The following is a 19,704-nucleotide window of genomic DNA, read 5'->3' on the forward strand; positions in this document are numbered from 1 at the left end:
CAATAATTTGTTCAAAATCACCTTTGACGAAAATTAAACCTAAGACCTGTCACTTACAAGTGAAGAAGAATACCACTAGACCATAATACTAAATGACAATTAAATTATTTTATTTGAAATGAAATACTTTTATGTTTGCGGGTCACTATTTATCAATAAGATAACGATTGTAACGAGCTTGTAATTTAAGTGCTTAAGAGCATTTAATTTTGGCATCAATAAGTTTGTTTCACTTTTCTCCATAACGTTTAGATAAAAAGCAAATAAAATGTTGAAGGGGTGAAACTTTTTTTGTGCTTCAATAAATGGTGTCAATTTCTTTCAATTGATAAATTATTCATTCGCACGATAACATGTGAATGTTATGTATACGAGTCTCACATTACAATCTATAACCCATGCCATAATATTGTCAGCCCTCCAACACCCATTTCCTATAGGATAAATAGTCTTCAGATAGTATTGACTAAATTAGTCGGACATTTAGTGTTGTATCGGATTAATTTCTACATCGAATAATACGTCAGATTATAATAATTTAAAAAAAATATTTCACAGAATAATTATTGTTAAAATGAAAAGGACGAGAAAAACAAAGAAAAACAGAGAAAAAATGAATTAAACATCATTACAGAAAAAAAATTAAAAATAAGAAAGGGATTAAACATCACCATCTTCCCCACGGAGGAATATGTTCTTTGAAACCCAGGCAACCATTACACCAACAACAGTAAAAAACAACCCAGCCATTACACCAACAGAAAAAAAAAACCAGCCAGCTTTCGATCTCGTTGCACCTTCAATTTCCTTCAAATTCAGAAACCGAATCCACGCACCCAGCAAACTGCAATTTCGTGCTTTACAGGGAAATTGGTGCTGCTCTCTCTCTCACAGCTTCTAATCCTTTGAAACTAAAAACCCAGATGAGATTTCTCCCATTCTGGTTTGATCTGCCACTATAGGTGTATGCACAAGAATGGCGTGACGTGGTTTCGATTCGGCACCTCTGGTTTTGTGCTTGTATCTACTTGATATTGATTGGCAATGGGGAGGGAGAAAGAGAGAGAGCAATAATTCCTTGATTGAGGAGTTTGCAATGCGCAGGAGCGAGCGTTAGCGTGAACCCGACTAATTATACAAACGATTTGGGGAGGATAAGTAGCCGGGTGTAGGGTGTATTAAATTCACAAAGGCAGACTAATTATCCGGTGACTATTAAATCCAAACAGACACCAAACACCTTATTTCGTATTATTAGTATTATCCGGTACCTTATACGGTGTGCCAAATATGGGTGATTACTTACTATTCAAGTTTCAACTCCGCGGTTCCTACCGGGAAAGGAACTCTCCCCTCCACTATAAATAGGCCAGAATATAGTTTCCAAAGTCACGCCGGCCGCAAGCCTCTGGTTTTCTTTTCTCCATCTGTTTTATAGGGTTTCGGCGCGGCAGCGTCCAGCGTTCTGTAAAGAGCACTGATCAGTTTCAAGCCTAGGGGGATTCTCCAGAAATTCTGGCATCAAGAAACGTCGAAGATAAGTTACCCAGCTTGCTTCGAATTTCGAGTTTTAGTTTGATTCATTCCCCAATATCCTCAAACATCCAATTCTCGACCAAACCCTATAACTATTTTCCATGATTCGTCGGAGAACAACCCCAAGAACTCAAATTTCTGAGCCACTGGAAAAGAAAGCGAGACGAGAAGAAAAAGGAGGAGGAGAAGAAGACATGATTACCAGATTACCGGAGGATATTTGCTGCCATATTCTCACATTCTTGCCAATTACACATGCCGTGGCCACAAGCGTGCTCTGCAAGAAGTGGAAAAACCTATGGACTTCTGCTTCCTTCACAAACCTAGAGCTTGATGACCGGTTACCGCTTCGCCTCGAAAGCTCCAAAACCATGTACAACTACGCTTCCCTATTCGCCACCTTCGTTATCAACGTGCTCCGCCTCATCAATTTGCCATGCATACGAAAACTCGCATTCTTTTGCTCCGACCCTAACAATCTGAATTGCATAAATTCTTGGTTGCTTCGTGCATGCACATCCAATACCGTTGAGGTCGAGATCAGGATTTCTTACACGGAAAACCCGATTGAACTGCCTCAAATTTTGTATGTCAGCACTCCGCTTCTCGTACTAAAACTAAATGGGAACATCCGGCTGGATTTTCCTCCACATTGCGTGTGTTTTCCGAGTCTCAAGGTTCTCTGGATAAAGGTTTATAGCGAAGATGGTATTAGTGTCACGGAGAATCTTTTCCACATCTGCCGTGTGCTTGAAGATTTGTTCATAGAGGGTAGACCTGTAAACGGGTCGAATTTATTGGGTTTGGGTTGGGTTCAACCCCATCCGTTAAGTTAATGGGTCATCCGAACCCGACCCGTTAAGCTAACGGGTCACCCGTTTCATCCGTTATCACCCATTAACAATTATTATTATTTTTTATTTTGCATAAAATTTATTTTTTGTTATTAAGACTTTACTAAAATTACTAAAATATCCTCAACTAACAGGTGCTAACGGGTGTTAACGGGGTTCTCACAGATCTAACGGGTTGACCCAAAGTGACCCGTTATTTAACAGGTTGTTAACGAGTTCACCCGTTAGCGACCCGACCTGTTAAGTATCCATCCAAATACAAATATTAACGGATTAGGTCGGGTCGGGTTAACGGGTTGGGTCCAAAATGCCAGGCCTAATAGAGGCTGACACAATGTACAAGAAAAGGGAAGTGGTTTTAAATGTGAATTCGAATACCCTCAAGAGGTAGAAGATTGAATGTTTGGTGCATAATTTCAGTGGTGATATCGACTATAGCTTTGCGGTTGACTGCCCGAACGTCAAGAACCTTGAGCTCTGCGATGACTTCTTGGCCAAGTACAGAATCACTGCAGGTTTGAAAGTTCTCGATTATGCATAGATTTGTATCGGAGACCCTTCAGCAGATTACGGTAAACTTGAGCTTTATTTCGAGGTAAACCACTCAAATCGTGCATTTGAGCTTCTTGAAACACTCTCCAATGTCAAGTCCTTATCGTTGTCCGGAAGTACTACAGGGGTAAGTTTCTATGCTTTCTGTTAACTTCACGTTATTCACATTCAAGTTGTTGGACTATGAATTACGACGACAGATTAGATTGATTCTTGCCTGAATATGAGGTCCAAATTACCAGAACTAAGTCATAACTACGTTTAATTCACCATTTTAGTTAAGTACAACATATGCTGCGTATAGAAACTAACCATGTTCTTTGCTTTTGAATGTTTTGCATGTCAAGGCTGTCAGCTATTCCTACGAGACTCGGGACAACTTAGAAGAGATTGCACTGCAGATCCGGTTGAGAAATTTCGCAGTAAGGTTTCCTTTCCTTGCGTGTTTGGAGCTCGTTTTCTGTACTTGTGAGTACTGGAACTTATTGGCGTTGCTTCTGCATAGCTCTTCTAAACTGCACTACCTTATCCTGAGAATTGACTGGAGATTAAAGAGAGACTTTGCTTTCAGAAGATTGTTGTACAAAACGCCGGAAGGATCCATGCCGGAATGCTTGGTGTTCTGCCTTCAAGAAATCGAGATTTGGGGTCCGAAGGGGCGTTCTATGAGTTCACAGTGGTAGAGTTCCTTTTAGCTCATGCCGAAGTTTTGCGAAAAATGACAATCCATGTACAAGAAGAAGTAACACCAGATGCAGCCATGAGGTTCAGAGATCAAGTGTTGCAATATCCGAGAGCTTCAGAAGCATGTCAAGTGGAGATAATCTCAACTAAAAACATGGAAAATTGAAAGATAAATTCATGCTCATCTGTCGACTCTGTAATTTCCGAGAGTATGTTTCCTCTCATTCTAGTCTGTTACGTATAGGGCTGTAAATCGGTTCGAAACAGCTCGAGCTCGCACCGAGTTTGGCTCAAGTCTTTTACAGCCTAATATTTTGGGGCATCTGAAATTTAACATTTGTTCCTTTCTGAAAGAGTCATGTCATTATTCATTCAGTAATGCTACCTAGACACACGAAACTACCTCTCTAATTAAGATGGATCCCGCATACATTGCCTCTTAATAATATCGGTGTTTCTTAAAAGCATAAAGGAGATGGGTGACTTTCATGATTATCAATGTGCTAAGAAATCAGTACAAAACATACATCCTTTAGTATGCATCTTCAAAAATGGCTAAACCGCTGAGGAGAACGACGGTCACCAAATATTTCACCCTAGAATGTATGACAACCAGGCTAAAGTGGACACCAGATACAGAGGGTACCTTAACAGTTCCGTCTAGCTATGAATCTATGCACGGAAGTTTCTTTTTTATAGTAGAAACCTGACAGAATTAAACTCTTGAAATTACAGTGAACCTTTTTCACACAGCAGCATCAGGGTCCAACCTTCTCTGAATAGCAGCGGCAGCCTGAAAATAAGAGGTAATACCATAAACAAAAAGCGAGAAATGACTTTAAGAACTACACCAAGACTGCTCAGTTACTTATCCTCACCTCCATGTTTCCAATCTTGTACTGGTAAGCCATCTCTTCCCTGAGTTGAGCTTGCTCTTTCATTGCTTGTGCCTGAAAATTGAAATACTTGAAGGGTGACAAAGTGTATCTTCGACTTGGGATGGATTTTAGGTACAATAAACAAGTTGAACGTTGATGAAACAGAAACATACCAGTCCACTCTGCATTGAGCGCTTCAGAGCCTCTACTTCTTCTTCCTTTTGCTTTTCACGCACTCGCATCATTTCTTGCCTGAATAGCAATGTATAATATAATATTATGAACCAAACCCAAGAATGAAAATTTGGTCCAACAGATCCAAAACTGTATTATGTTTCTCCTATCCTGTATCAATAATCAATTGCCTGAACATTTTTTTCTTTGCATGCAAATCCCAAAATAAACTTTCTAACACAAGTTCACTTACCAGTACCTTTTGCTAGCCCTTTACATTGATTATAATAAAAGTTCCTTTTGTTTTTCCCTTTTATTGCCAAAATATTCACACCTCTTTTTACCTTCCACACACCCCCTGTTAATTTCTGTCCTTTGATCATCTTTAATTCATGAAATCCAGTCGGCCGGAAATTAAGAGGGTGAGTGGATAGCACCACCCTATTATTAAGTACAGCTACGTGAATTATTAATTGTCCTATAGTACAAAATAAAGTTACTAGACAAAATGTGAAAGCCACAGTATAAGTGATTGAAACATTTGCTATTCCAACGAAAACTATATGAATGTATTGAAATTGAAGGTTGCTAAAACTAGTCTTACAATGAAATAGCAATAAAACATACCGTTTCTGTTCTTCATCATTGAATACAATACGTTCTGTTGGCGTAGCCTTCTTAAAACCTCTTTTAATTTCCTTCTCCATTTTATGCCTGTAGTAATTATCAAGGCTGTAGTACCTGCAACCACAAAGGTTAAAGTAATTACTTTTCATTCTGTGGTATTACATTGTACACAATTTTGTATACGGCCATGTACTTTCACAGGATTTCCAGCGAAGATGACTAACAAGTAAAGGAAAAAGAAAGTTGAGAACATACATCTAATCTCCTCCTTACAAAACCATTCCCACCACCACCAACAATGCCTTATCCCACTAAGTTAGACGTGTAAAATTAAAAGCACACAACCCTTTTTAATTCAAATCTTATCTCCCCATTTTTTCATCTCGATTTAACTGAAGTCTGGCACGTTCTGTTGTCAAATTGTGAACCAAAATCATACATCGAGACACAAGGTCAACTAATCACCGATTCCAATCTGGCAACACAAAATGTGGGGTCACACATAGTTATGATAACAACACTTGAAAGAATTAAGCAAATCAAGAAGCATATTTCACTAAATAGACCAAACACAGATTTCATTCACCTCTAAATCCTCAATACCTAAAGGAAAAGTGTGAATACCACAACCTCAGGTTCAAAAATAAATCGCAACCGATCGACATAAAGTAGCGTCTCATTTTATTAGGCCCAGCCTAATTTAGGTGCTTATGCATATTAAGATACAAAAAAGGTCGTACCCAGTGCACAAGGCTCCCGCTTTACGCAGGGTCTGGGAGAGGTGAATGTCAGCTAGCCTTACCCCCATTTATGGAGAGGCTGCTCCCAAGTCTCGAACCCAAGACCTATCGCTCATGGGCGAAGGCACTTGCCATCGCACCAAGTGCGACCTCTCATATTAAGATACAAAATCTACAAAAAGAAAAATGCAAATCTAACTTTTCCCCCCAAAAGGTGAGCACCGCAACCTCTTACATTACAACGACAAGGATAAAGCTTTATAACTTTTTCTTTTCGGACAAGTAAATTGAAGTGCACCAAGATAATAGAGTAGAAGCTTACTTTTTCGAAGGGAAGGTAGCTGTATTGTGATCTTCCATGAACCTATTAAAAGAAAACAAATTTCTACTGAGATTGTACGATTCGAAAATTAAAAGAATAACGCTAACAAGTTCTTGTGATCTTCATCATATAGATGGTGTCAGTGAAAATAAACCAAACGAGACGCCAAGATAGAAAATAAATGCAAACCCACAAACACACACACACACACTTACACACTTACTGTTTGAACATCTGCTTCTCTTCCCAATTTGCCAGATGTTCCAGGTTCACCTAATGAAAGATAAAACAATTACCATTAAAACTATATTATCAATGACGGCAACTCGGAAATGGATCAACACATGGCTTCGAAACACATACAAATCAAAAGGAAAACTCTACAATCTTTGAAACTTTACGAATGAAATAATACATCCTGCAAATGAATGGTTTCATGGGGTGGTAAAATAATTGGAAACAATGAATTACCTGTTTGACTTCCTGTAACCATGCTGTGAACTCTGGTCGTTTGTTCCTACACACAACAGTAACCATCAAATTCGAAAGGGAAAAGTAAATTTCTTTTTCCTAAATTTTCTCAGCAGCCAAACAGAAAGTTAAGACCCTATAACCGTAGAATATTCAGCAAACATACCACATATCAGTTTCTCTGATGATCCCATACTTCCCCCACGAATTCGTCACCGCTCCTACCTTTCCTTTCTCCTTCTTCTCCTTCCTCTTCTTCTTTCTCTTCTCCTTCTTCTTCCTCTCTTCCTCCCTCTCTCTGCTCCTCCTCTTCCTTTCCTTCTCTCTCTTCCTCTTCTTCCTTTCTCTGTCCTCGTCTTTCTCTCTCCTCCTCCTCCTTTTCCTCCCCCCGTCACTCTCGCTCTCACTCTCCGACTCCGAATCCGACCCGCTCTCCTCCGATTCCGACTCGGACTCCGAATCCGTACCCTCCTCGCTACTGTACTGCCTCCGGGATCTCCTCCGTCGTCTATCCCTTTTCACGTGCTTTTCATTCCCGGAATCAGAGATTTCCCGCTCTTTTCTTGTAGATTTACTGCGTTTCCTGTCTTCTTCTTCGGACTCGGAATCCAAAATTTCGCTCGCTTTCTCGGATTTTCTCTCGTTTTCTTCCTCTTTCTCGGAACTTCTGCTTCGTCTATTTGAAACGCTGCCGTTTCGATCTTTACCCATTTTTCTGTTCGGGGAGAAAGAGAGAGAGAGAGAGAGAGGAATTTACAGACGACGGAGGTGGAGAGCTAACAGAGTACTTGTTTCTGTGTTTTCTTCTGATGAGTGATGAGGTTAATATGGGCTTACAGGCCCAATATTGATACGGATCTGCAGCCCACTCCAAGTGAAAATCCAATGGGTAAGGTGAAATGGGCTAAAAAAAGGCCCTATATCGCATAAAAGAAAATAGAAAGAACGAACAAACAAAAGCCGCTGCTGATCAAACCGATACAATATCTTTAAAGTATTTTACTTTCATACTTCACGTATTATTTTATTTCAAAATAATACCTCCGCTAGATTTTTCATCCACTGGTCTGTTAAATACTAACGTGACTGCCACATTTGTGTTGATGTGGCTGCCACATGGCAAAAAAAAAATTATACATTAAAAATATTATAATATAAACCCTATTTTAAAAATAAAAAAAAATAAAAAAACACACACACACACACACACAAACCTAGAAATCCTTCCCCGCAACCCCAAATCACACAAAATTCAAATGTCAAAACCCTCGTCTCGAATCTTCCAAGGCCTGATAAGATTTCACCGCAGCCAAATCTCAAAACCCTCATCTCCGTCTCCGCCTTTGTTGTCCTCCACCAGGAGGAGCTACCACTCCAACAATGGGCCTCCTCCCCAATTTCCCTCTCACTCGAAAACAGTCCCCAAAGGCAGGGTTGGCATATACTCCAGGCGAGGTGTGGGCCTGAGCATGAGGTTTTTCTCTTTTAAGCCGTCGAATTTTAGGAAAATCAATGCTAAGAAGGTGTTTGATAAGCCGCTTTCTGCGGCATCATCGGCTTTCTAATGGTACCAAGAGGCCATTGGATTGCAGATTGAGGCGTTCTAGAAGAGGAACAATTTGGTGATGTTGGGAATTGGGGGAGTGCTGGTGTGTGCTTTGCTCTGGAGGATGATGTTTGGGATTGCTAGCACCTTCAGGGCACGTTTGTTACACCTCCTTAGGAGGGATTGGCTTGGACTACCTTAAGTAGGACTATAATCCTACGTTTGGTAGGTTGTGGGACTAAAATAAATGGGACTCGCCTCGACTACGAGTCCCTGTGAGGCGTGCTAGCCGGTCTTCACCGGTCCCCCCAAAAACCACGGGATTAGCTAGGAACTTCGCTTCGTTCTGCTTGATTCACCTCATCGACCTCGATTTCGACGACATCTCTCTTCGTCCTGCTTGATTCACCTCCCTGCGAGCCCTTCTGTGAGTTCTGGGCTTCTTCCTCCTCCCTGCGAGGGTTCTTCCACCACCAACATCAACCACAAAAAATCCCCCATCTCATATTTCCCACCACCAACCATCACCCACAAAAAATCCTCAATCCCATACTTCTTGCCGCCACCATCGCCATGGACGAGCCATCCGAGAAGCTCCAGAACCTCAAGTCGCTGAATTCTCTGCCAGCAGCAGGTGGAGTCCCTGGTGCGGCAAGGCAGATTTGGAGTTCGAGGAAGATTTGGGTGGACAAAAAAAAGAAAGAGGAAGATGAAATGGTAGAGAAAGAGGAGAGGGGAGGGATGCAACGGGCGGAAAAAAAGAGAGAGAGGAAGATGTTCTGGGAAGGAGATGAAATGGTAGAGAAAAGGAGAGGGGAGGGCTGGCGGACAAAAGAAGATAAAAGGAAAATGATCATTTAATAATAAAATATTAATATATATAGATTAAATTAATGATAAAATATTGTAAATATAAATTTAATAATAAAATATATTAGTCCTGCTTTTTAATCCGACACTGCACCAAACGCTTCACTAAATCAGTCCAGCTTAGTCTAATCTAAGCCAGTCCAGCTTAGTCCATGAAGCTAGTCCAGTCCGAGATAATCCGGTGCAACAAACGGACCCTCATTGGACTCTATGAAGGCATGGCCAAGTATGGCTTCCTCGCCCTTTCTACCGCCATTGTCGCCTTCGTTGTAAGTTCCTCTCAATCTTTAGCTGATCTTGCAATGACATAGAAGTAGCTGAGAATGCACAAACTGCTTGTCAATCTAATGATTTAGAATTACAAGTTTATAAGCTCTAGTGGGGGATGTATAATGATCGAATTCAGATTGCCTTCCGGTGGGTTCATTTTATACTGTTCAGGAATCTATGTATGATCGAAAGTTGAAGTCTTTACTTATAGGATAGTAGGAACTAAAGGGGAGGGTAGAAGATGAATGGCGTGGATTGGGGAGGGTTTCAATGAGGATGAACCGAGGCCTGAGCGGTGGATTTTGTAAATGGGAGTTGCAGAGGGGTGAGGGGGAAGAAAGGGGATCTGGGTTCGGGTGTTTTGGGGTTTTTATTTTTTATTTTTTTAATAAGGTTAATATTATAATATTTTAATGTATAAAAAAAATTACCACGTGGCAGCCACATCAGCACAAATGTGGCAGCCACGTCAGCATTTAACAAACTAATGGATGGAAAATCTAACGGAGGTATTATTTGGAAATAAAATAGTACGTGATGTATGAAAGGGAAATGTTTTAAAGATGTTGTATGGGGTTGTAATATACCTCAAACCTGAAAGGTTACTGTGTAATTTACCCTATTATAAAAGAATGGGGTTTGATGCAAGGGTGTGATTGAATCCGAATTGGATTGCTTACATATCTCAAGAAAATGAGACAATGCGTTTTTACATTGGGGTTCATCTTTGATGAAGATGCCACTTAGGCAGGTTTTTTAGATATTTCTCCTAGTCTACGAGTATCAAACGACGTTGAGATTAATTATGGTTGGATTCGTGATGGACGACCTATATATCTTCCCATTGTCGAGGAAGAAGCAAACCACTTGTAGTTCATTGGAGGGCCTTCAGTTATATTGGTTATGCTTGAGGATGTTCCACCTCATAGTGATTGGAGTTTCCTTCTTATCATTTTTGTGTTCATGCACCTCATGTCCTCCTTAGATGCAATTTATGCTAAGGATGGGCTTCTTTGCCGGTCGTCGATCTTCCTCGTCATCGGTGAGCTCGTACTAATCAAACTTACCTTGATTATTGTTCTCAACGGGCTCCTCTTTCTTGAATTTGCTTTTAACAAACTCCCAACAATGCCTCTGATAGAATAAATCCTCAATATGATCCTTGAGCGTATGACAGTTCCAAATAGTGTGACTAATGCACTAATGGAAGTAGCAATACTCGTTTGGTTTTTTCTTGGCTAAATGGTCAAGAAGAGGTTTAGGCATTTTAAGGAAAGGTTTGTCTTTGATGCTATGAAGGACATTGTTGATTGTATTGTTCAAGGTCGTGTGGTTCGACTTGGGGAGAAGCTAGCTTATATAAGGCTATCTCATAGCAGGTCCTTTCAAGGTAGAGGAGAATATTTTGCACATCCATGCGTTGTTTATGCTATATAAGGCCATTACATTTTGATAATGTAAAATGTGATACTCTGGATCAAAATCTCTGCGGAAGTACTTAAACTTGGGTTAAGAGAACTTCTTTAGAGGTGGTGCAAATTGGCTTATCAAGGAAAGATGACCCCTAACTATAGCAACAACCTTGCTAGAGAAGCAGTTTACAAGTGTCTCTCAGAGTATCCCTCTAGTCATTGTAGTTCAATGATCTATGTCATTCTTGTTCTTTAGATAATTTTGGAACATTGAAGTCCAGGTGTTGGGGTTCCATGCGGAAGGCTAGTGCAATGTCCAAGGGATCATAGTCTGTAGTCTAACTTGGAGTCTATAGAGGCATGGTTGACAATATGGCCTTCGTGTTTCTGTGTGCATGTGTTACGATTAGCAACCTCATCTAAAGTTGAAAAGTACATAGACGTGATTGGATGTCCTTCTGGAATTATTATACTTAAGTTCCTATAACTAAAGACAGGAACTTGCGTTTACGGGGTAGCCTTGCTGGAGTTCTCCAAGGCCTTCATTTGGCTTTTGATATCCACAAATTTGTGCGGTGGGAAGCCGTGTAGGTCTTCTACAGTTCACCAACATAAGTGTTGATATTTTGTAAGGTCTTCCATATGTGATCCATGGTGATAAGGGTTCTAGTCTCGGGCACATCATTGTTCCCTTGGAAGGTTGAAGCATCAAGGACCTGATTCCTTGCGCCTGAGATGTTTAGGCTTTAGGAAGTGGATTGTTTCCCGTTAAGGCATTAATGTTGGCATTAACTGAACTTTCTTTGACAAATATGATTGAGGTAGAGTGATTTTTGGTGGGGGGGGAATATGAGTTGTCTTTTAATAAAAGTAACAATTGTTGAAACCAAATTCGTGCACCATTGTGTGTGAAGGAGATGCACATACTTGACTACCTGTAAAATAACAAACAATTGTAAGATCACCTTGGCACCGGTGGGAAATCAGTTCAAGACTATCCGACGGTCAAGCTAGTAAGCAATTTTATACTTAAGCAGTAGGCAAGAGATTAAGTATGCGATAATTGCATTACTCGAGATGAACCTAGAATGGTGTATTTATACTAGTCGAGAGAGAGTCCTTTCAGGATATATAATCTGTATTAAACCAGAAGAATCCAAGAAGATATCTAGGAGTAGATATTGCATCTTCTTATAAATGTGATTACTTGCGACAAACGACAATCACTAGATTGTAGAAATCTCCATGAATATAGGAAACTTATTTGATTCCTAATCGGATTAGATTTCCGTATCTTGCGGAATAAGAATGGTCAATCCAAGTCATATATCATTTGATTTGGTGATGGATCCTGCGAAAATATGAAAGACCTTTTTCTTCTCTCCTCCATCAATTGGCTATGGATCCGATGACAACAAACTACATCCCTTGCTTTTGATTGCTGTTTATGGCATTTTCGTGTTACTTATCTTTTTTCCTAGGTGAGATAACCATGAGGGTCACATAGAAAGTACAGTATCACCGCAGGGACCACAAAAAAGGTTTAGCCTATTTTTAATTCCTAATCACATCCCCTAGGTTAGTTTTTATTTATTTATTTATTTATAATTTATTTTTTGAACTAACAATATTATCTACACTAAGGAGGAGAGAGTGTGCTTATCCTCATAATGGGCTAGCAATAATGTGGTTCAAATTCATCTTTGACGAGAAGTGAACCTAAGACCTCTCACTTACAAGTGAAGAAGAATAATACTAGACCATAATGCTAAGTGGCTACCCTAGGTTAGTTTTAGTTGCAATGTCAATGCTTCCGCCTTTCTTGGTGTGTCATTCAAGCAACATGACATGGCCCAACGTGGGCCCAAATGGACGAGTTTCTCACCATAACTTGAGAGAGAATCCTCCAATCACACTCGTTCATCGTACATCATGCGACCAGTTTTTGTCAGGTACTGTTTATATTGACTTTTAAATAAAAAAAATTTACAATGATTTCTAACCGCATGATGTATGATGAATGAATGTGATTTGAGAATCCCTGGGATCCTCACAAAGAGGCTCCGACAAGGATCCATTCGCATACTTGACACATTAATTTGGATTTCTACCAAAATTTGATACTTCGATGCCATATGTATTATAAAATAATTAGAAAAATAATAATAATTAGAAGAAAAAAAATATAATAATAATAATCATCTTATTTCCTACTGGTGATACATTATTTAGTTTGCAAATTTGGTTTAAAATTTAGCCTTCCTATTATTATCCTAAATGAAAACTAGCTATAATGTGGAATTCCAAAATATAACATAACAAATATTCGATCCCCAAATATTTTTTTAACAAACGATATTATCTACACTAAAGAGGTGGGGAATTGGGGGCTAAGCTTCACAATGGGCTAGCAATTCAAATTCACCTCTGGCGAGAGAACTTAAGACCTTTCACTTACAAGTGAAGAAGAATACCACTAGACTGTAGTACCAAAACACCAAATCAAAGACACCCATTTAGTGAACATATAGACCCATAATTCACCAAAACCTTAACTAGAAGTCAAGTGAGTTGCAGGTTGGATTGAACTTTTAAGTGTGGAGTCGTCAAGGTTGGAATTATGCGAAGACCAATGAATTGTATGCAATTTCTACCATAATTTGATGGTGGTGAACTAATTTGGTACTTCTTTTCCAAGCCTTAATTGCAGACAACTCCACTGCGTTATCCCTACAACAATACATTGTACATGTAAAAGAAATTTAATATTCAATAATATAGGGTTTTTCTCTTACCTTATATGCTTCAGAGAGTTTAACAAAGTGCGTGCCCTAATCAGTATATTTGGCAATATATACCAAAAATGGATTTATTTATTCTTTCCATAAAAAAAGAATTTGAAATTTTCGTACATGAATTTGGGCCGTGCCACCCAAAGCTATTTCCTTTGGGATAACCTTAAGCCATTAAGATGTATCATAGTTTCCTTTCATGCATTTTTGTTCTCAGACTATATAAGTCTTACAAAGCATATAGAATTTCCCACACCACTCTCATACTCACATAGAGCTAGTGGCTAGTACTCTTCACCTTGTTTTCTATACTCTCTAGTACATTTCCAAATCCTATTCCTCAGAGACTCATGGCTTTCCCTAGGAACAACAATGGTAGCAGCAACATCACTACTAGTTCCCAAAACCCTAATCTCATCCCCACTCTTCAGAGGTCAAATGTTTATACCAATCTCCAATTGCCTATTTCCAACCGATACTCATATGTCAATAGCCCTCTCGTTCATACTCAGAGGGCTCAATACCAACCACCACTAGCTGGTGTGGCTAACTGGCCTGGAGTGAGACCATTCCAACAAAATATGCATGTATTGCAAACCTCATCATCAATCAATGCAAATGCATATCGGGGTGTATCGGTGCTCTCCACGGTAACATTTCAACCACATCCATTGACTCACTTTCCAGGCAATATTATAGTGAATAACACTTTCATTTTGCCTGGAATATTCAATGCTCGGGGGCTGCCTCAACACTTGGCTAGGGGAACTCAAGTTCCATTTCATCAAGTACCATCAACCCGCCCATCGCTAATAACCAATCTTCTGAGCATTAGTCCTAACCCCATCATGTCTAGGGCTAGTACTAGACCTAGACTTCCATCATTCTCTTCCAATATTAATATTGGAAGACCAACCTTTATGAGCAACCAAGCTCAAGTCCAACCCACTATTACTCGGGCTACTAGCCCTACAACACCTAATTTTGTCCCAACCCCAGTCTTTCCAAGGATTCCCCCGAATCCACAGGCGCCGTCTATCTCAAGCAATCATTCTGGCCCTAGCCATGTTGTTAGGGAGTTGAATACTACTACTTTTGCTACTGCTGTTGTACCTACAACAACGACGACGACGATAGCATCTCAGCCTCAGCCTCGACCCCAGACCCAAGCCCAGCCTCAGTGGGAGCATAAGTTCTCTCAGTGTGACAAAACAAATTCTACCAGAAGTGCCTTGGGAGGGCATATGAGTTTCCACTCAAGAAAAAGGAAACTAGAAGAAGAAACAAGTCGTGGGAGAAGATTCCATCCTCTAGGCTATAGTTCTTTCTTTCCTCTGGTTAATGATCTAGCCTTTGAAAGCGGCTCATCTTCATGCTTTAGAGCCAATCCCACCACCGTGAGTGCTAGTGGTCTAAGTGATCCAAGTACCTCAATTCGGAGTGAGAATGCTGGCACCGAAGGAACTGAAGCACCTTTAATAAAACGAGAAGAGGATGAAGATGAAAAGGGGCCTAGCTAGTGGAGATCATCGTTGTAGAAGCCTAGAAGGCATTCTTTCTGAAGCGTTTTGATATTTGCATCACCTTTGTTTCTTATCTCGCCCATTATGTATTTTTCTCGTTTAATTAATAATTAAGTCTGAAATTTCAAGTTCTCAATATACATGTTTCATCAGATTTTTTTGACGATTGAGAGTGAAAAGTAAATCTGATAGGCCTGTGTGTGTGTGTATTACATGAATTCTGAAGGAAACTGTTTAATCTTCTTCATAACATCATATTACATTTTTATTTGTAGAAATGTTAATTTTAGTCATTAGTTTTTTTTTTTTTTTTTTTGAGGATCGGGTAAAACATGGAAGTGTGATATGGGTAAATATGGAAAATTAATTTATTGTCACCTTTCAAGGTGAGACGTGATGTATATAATAAATGCGATTCAATGCACTTTCTCTTGAAAGGCTATGCAATTTATCCAGCGTAGATTGTTAATAATTTTTTTATAGATTATTTATTTGAAACAAATGATGGCAATTTGCTAATACATATTTAATAGTCTAATATAGTTTTAAGATAGACTATAAATCCAAATCACATAAGTAACCTTTAATCCCCTAAATGACATTGCATGTTTTCATATAATCACAAGACCAAAACCAAAAAGGTTATATTGTCACGAGAAATTTTTCATTGTGACCGGAACATGAGAGGTATACCACGTGTTTATATATATGTAGTGGAAAATTTTACTTTTTAAGTTATTAATTTTTTAACACACATATTTCATCATTTGTATAGTAATACGTGTTGTACCACCTCATGTACCGGTTACATTGAAAAATATCTCATATTGTCACCTGCTTGTTGGAATGATAAAACAAATCTCTTCCATTGTTTCTTTAATGTTTTTCTGACAAAGAAAATGGTTTAAAAATAAAAAAATTGTTTGTATCATACTTAGGGCCTTCGTATTTAGATCTCGTATAAATACTTGGAGGACTCAAATATAATTATGTAATAAATGAATGGGCAAATACGTAATAAGTGAGGAGCCCTTATTCTATAAAAGGACTCCTCACTCTCCTCATTAAGAGAGGCAAATTCTTAGGCCTGACTCTCACCCTCTCAAAGCCTCACTCTCATTACAGAGGCTCTCTCTCTCCCTCACAATCCTATCAGAGAAATACAATATCAGTGTGGACGTAGCCCAAATATTGGGGTGAACCACGATACATCTTGTGTTCTTTACATTTCTTGCAGATTCACGGTCGAATTTACGTTGTTCCAAGACTTCTGGTTTTGTGCATCAACAAAATTAATTAGCAACATTTGCATGCGCAAACTATACGTATACTATATATTCATAATCCATGCAGTATGGTGCTAAGCAAATAGACGGTTAATTGGAATTACTTCTTTGAGTAGCACTATTTTTAAGACTTTTTGTTGTGCCCCTATCTCTAAAGGGCGGGGGTGGTGGCCTTGATTTGGTGCCCCTCCAAGATCCTCCCGGTAAACTCGGGCTCTAACTAGAGTGGCCTTAGTCTTAATTCGCCCTTAGGGAGTGAAGTGAATCGGGCGTGATAGATTAAGTTGTGAAGAATCGGTTTAGAACGTATCTACTATTTTAGCCATATTCATAGCGCTCGTTCTTTTTGCTTTGAATATCTATGTACTGCCGATTGCCTTTATTACCCGATTTTTTTTTTCTGATGGATCAAGGATAGATGGTTATATCATCAATAGATAAAAATAAGAGATTTTCCCTTATATGGAGTGCGTGTGGGCCTCAGGAGGGATGAGATGTTGAGGTGGAAAAATATTTAAAGTGCTTTATGAAAGAAGCACATATTTAATTCAATTTTTGTTAATAACAATTTTGCATATGCGTCTAGGTTTTTTAGTAAAAATGGTTCCTGAGTCGGTATAACTCTGACTTTGGCCATCGAGATTGAAAATCGATAGAAGTGGTCCTTGAGTTTGTTTACCGTCAATCATTTGGTTCTTCCATAAAAAATCTCTGTGAAATTGAGAGTATTTTTGTCCAATCAACCCGTTCACTTGCTTTTCCATTTAATGGAGATTTTTCACAAAATGACCAAACTGAGGAGTTATGCGAATTTTAGGGACCACTTCTATCGATTTTCAATGTTAGGGACCAAAGTGAGGAGTTATGTCAATCTCAAGAACCATTTTGGCTAAAAAGCCTATATAGTGAGTTTTTTTTTTTTGTTAAGAAAAACATGGCCAAACGATAGTAGGTTGAGTTTTTATCACTTTTCTAAAAATTCTCGTCTAACCCCGCCTAGGCGCTAGGCGGCTGACTATCGTTTCGATTAATCCTTAAGTGTTTGAAAATTAAGAAATTGCGCCTAACCCACTTAGGTTGTGAATCTCACTTTGACAAAAAAATCAATCACTTTAATTTTGCTTTTTATTTTTTCAACAAAATGTAAGAGACTTGTTGAGTACTTAGATAAATTCTGAAGGAAACTGTTTAATCTTCTTCATAACATCATATTACATTTTTATTTGTAGAAATGTTAATTTTAGTCATTAGTTTTTTTTTTTTTTTTTTTTGGAGGATGGGGCAAAACATAGAAGTGTAATATTGGTAAATATGGAAGACTAATTTATTGTCACCTTTCAAGAATCCGGTGAGACTTGATGTATATAATTAATGTGATCCAGTGCACTTTTTCTTGGAAGGCTATGCAATTTATCCAGCGTAGATTGTTAATAATTTTTTGATAGATTATTTGAAACAAATAATGGTCAACTTGCTATACATATTTAACAGTCTAATACGGTTTTAAGATAGACTATAAATCCAAAGCACTTAAGTAGCCCTTAATCCCCTAAATGATGTTGCATGTTGTTGGGGCCCAAAAATGTCACACACCAATCCAACCGAGTCTCAAGACCTAATTGTCACGCAAAGCTTACATTCAAGCCCAAACACATGCCAAGGCGCGAGATCTACGAGGAATATATTTATAAACATGTCATGCCACGGTGATTAAGTCAGATATTCATGCCATGCCATGCTCATGCCTATTCATCACGCCATGCTTCCTTAGTCATTATTTATGCTAAGTCCAAGTCACATATTCGGGGCTTGTCAAGTGGGTTGTGGTGTGGATGGTAACGGAAGGTTATCGGGCCTATGTGGAATCAGGGTCATTGAAGACTTTAGGTTGTTTGGGGACCCAAAGATCCAAGCACATACCCTTTGTATTTCATCCAGGCAACATTGAGAGAGAACTAGCCTAGTTTACCCTTTTCCCTAGCAAGCCAACCCCCTTAGTTAAAGCTAAACTAGATTTATGCATTAAATGCACGTTAAGCCAGCAAGTCAGGCATTTAATGCTGACTTTCCCTTCCCAGCTTGCACAGCCAACCAACACGTGAAAGTCGTGAGGTGCACTACCAAAAGTAGCACCTGCGGAAAGTCGCATCTCAGGAAAAAAAAAACTGCAGGTCTCAACAGTGCATCTATCTTACATAAAAAAGGGAATAATAGGAGGCCTAAGGAGAAATAAGGGGAAGACCAAGCCACAAATGGAGATTCTCTTGAAACCTAGAGAATAACCATTCATTTACATAAGGACAGAGAAACCATTACAGAATCGGGAGAAGAACACACAGAGTAACAGAGAGAGAGAGATATGAGAAACGCAAGAAGAGAGAACCACCCAGGAAATAAGCCCAGAGAGTTCCAGTTAGCCCAAAAGCATACTCCAAGCCTCAAACATCACCATCCATGCAACCTTAGTAATTCCCACAACCTTCCATCAAACATCTCAACCATTAGAAGCCTTGCTATCACCCTAGGAAAGCCCAAATCATGCAGCTAAGAATGCCATGCAACTATGCAAACCCTTTCTCTCTCATGTTAAACTGAATCTTCTAGCTTCCACATGACGCTTCACTTAAGCAAGTCATTATCTTGATCAATCATGTTATCTTCGAGTTGTGGATATTACCAGCGTATTTCTTAAGACACTTAAAACAAGCTAACTCTTTCGAGATATCCTGAGACTTGTTACGAATTTGTACTAAAGGAGACAAAATGATGTTCTTAAACCCCAAGTCCACCTTGACCTAAAAGTCCCCCAACATAAATTGGCGACTCTACTGGGGACATGTCACAATCTTCATTCCATGGCTCCAAGATCCAGGAGAAACACTACTAAGAGTGGCAATGACTCAGACGCAGGCAAGGTTGCTTCTCGACTTGACAAGTCTCAACGCGAAGGCCAGCATCAAGAAAGCCAGGAAATCCGAACAAATATGACATGTCGGATATCATCGCAGCCATCCATCCTTTGGGTGAAGCCCAAAAAGAAATTGCTGCTTTTGTGAAAGAGTTGAAGAACTCGATCCCGAAGCCAAGCGAGAAAGCCAGTGACAAGGACTGCACGCCCAAGAAAAAGGCTTCTCAAGAGGAGTCAACTGCTGCTGGTGGTGGCAAAG

The 19,704-nt window shown here is 39.3% G+C and overlaps 2 protein-coding genes across 2 annotated transcripts; one reads left to right on the forward strand and one right to left on the reverse strand.

The window, feature by feature from the left end:
* Positions 1–1,730: 1,730 nt before the first annotated feature.
* LOC139194796 (putative F-box/LRR-repeat protein At3g42770) lies at positions 1,731–3,792 on the forward strand. Its single transcript, XM_070819714.1, has 5 exons — positions 1,731–2,323; positions 2,811–2,905; positions 2,957–3,069; positions 3,290–3,364; positions 3,514–3,792. Exons 1-5 carry the CDS (start codon positions 1,731–1,733, stop codon positions 3,790–3,792), a joined length of 1,155 nt encoding a protein of 384 aa, XP_070675815.1.
* Positions 3,793–4,080: 288 nt separating this feature from the next.
* Positions 4,081–7,631, reverse strand: LOC103430516 (uncharacterized). Its single transcript, XM_029100224.2, has 8 exons — positions 7,005–7,631; positions 6,839–6,884; positions 6,591–6,640; positions 6,368–6,409; positions 5,306–5,419; positions 4,678–4,756; positions 4,505–4,576; positions 4,081–4,419 (listed from the first exon to the last, which is right to left on the reverse strand). Exons 1-8 carry the CDS (start codon positions 7,547–7,549, stop codon positions 4,372–4,374), a joined length of 996 nt encoding a protein of 331 aa, XP_028956057.2. The 5' UTR covers positions 7,550–7,631; the 3' UTR covers positions 4,081–4,371.
* Positions 7,632–19,704: the final 12,073 nt, after the last annotated feature.

This window comes from Malus domestica, chromosome 03 (assembly GCF_042453785.1).
Source record: "Malus domestica chromosome 03, GDT2T_hap1".
Taxonomy (NCBI): domain Eukaryota; kingdom Viridiplantae; phylum Streptophyta; class Magnoliopsida; order Rosales; family Rosaceae; genus Malus; species Malus domestica.

Coding starts and splice junctions, on each gene's coding strand:
- LOC103430516 (XM_029100224.2), bottom strand. CDS start 7,549: ATGGGTAAAGATCGAAACGGCAGCGTTTCAAATAGACGAAGCAGAAGT. Junction 5,420..6,367: donor GCTACCTTCCCTTCGAAAAA/GTAAGCTTCTAC, acceptor TTGTGGTTGCAG/GTACTACAGCCTTGATAATT. Junction 4,577..4,677: donor GCTCAATGCAGAGTGGACTG/GTATGTTTCTGT, acceptor TTCAATTTTCAG/GCACAAGCAATGAAAGAGCA.
- LOC139194796 (XM_070819714.1), top strand. CDS start 1,731: ATGATTACCAGATTACCGGAGGATATTTGCTGCCATATTCTCACATTC. Junction 2,324..2,810: donor GAGGGTAGACCTGTAAACGG/GTCGAATTTATT, acceptor GCATAATTTCAG/TGGTGATATCGACTATAGCT. Junction 3,070..3,289: donor TGTCCGGAAGTACTACAGGG/GTAAGTTTCTAT, acceptor TTGCATGTCAAG/GCTGTCAGCTATTCCTACGA.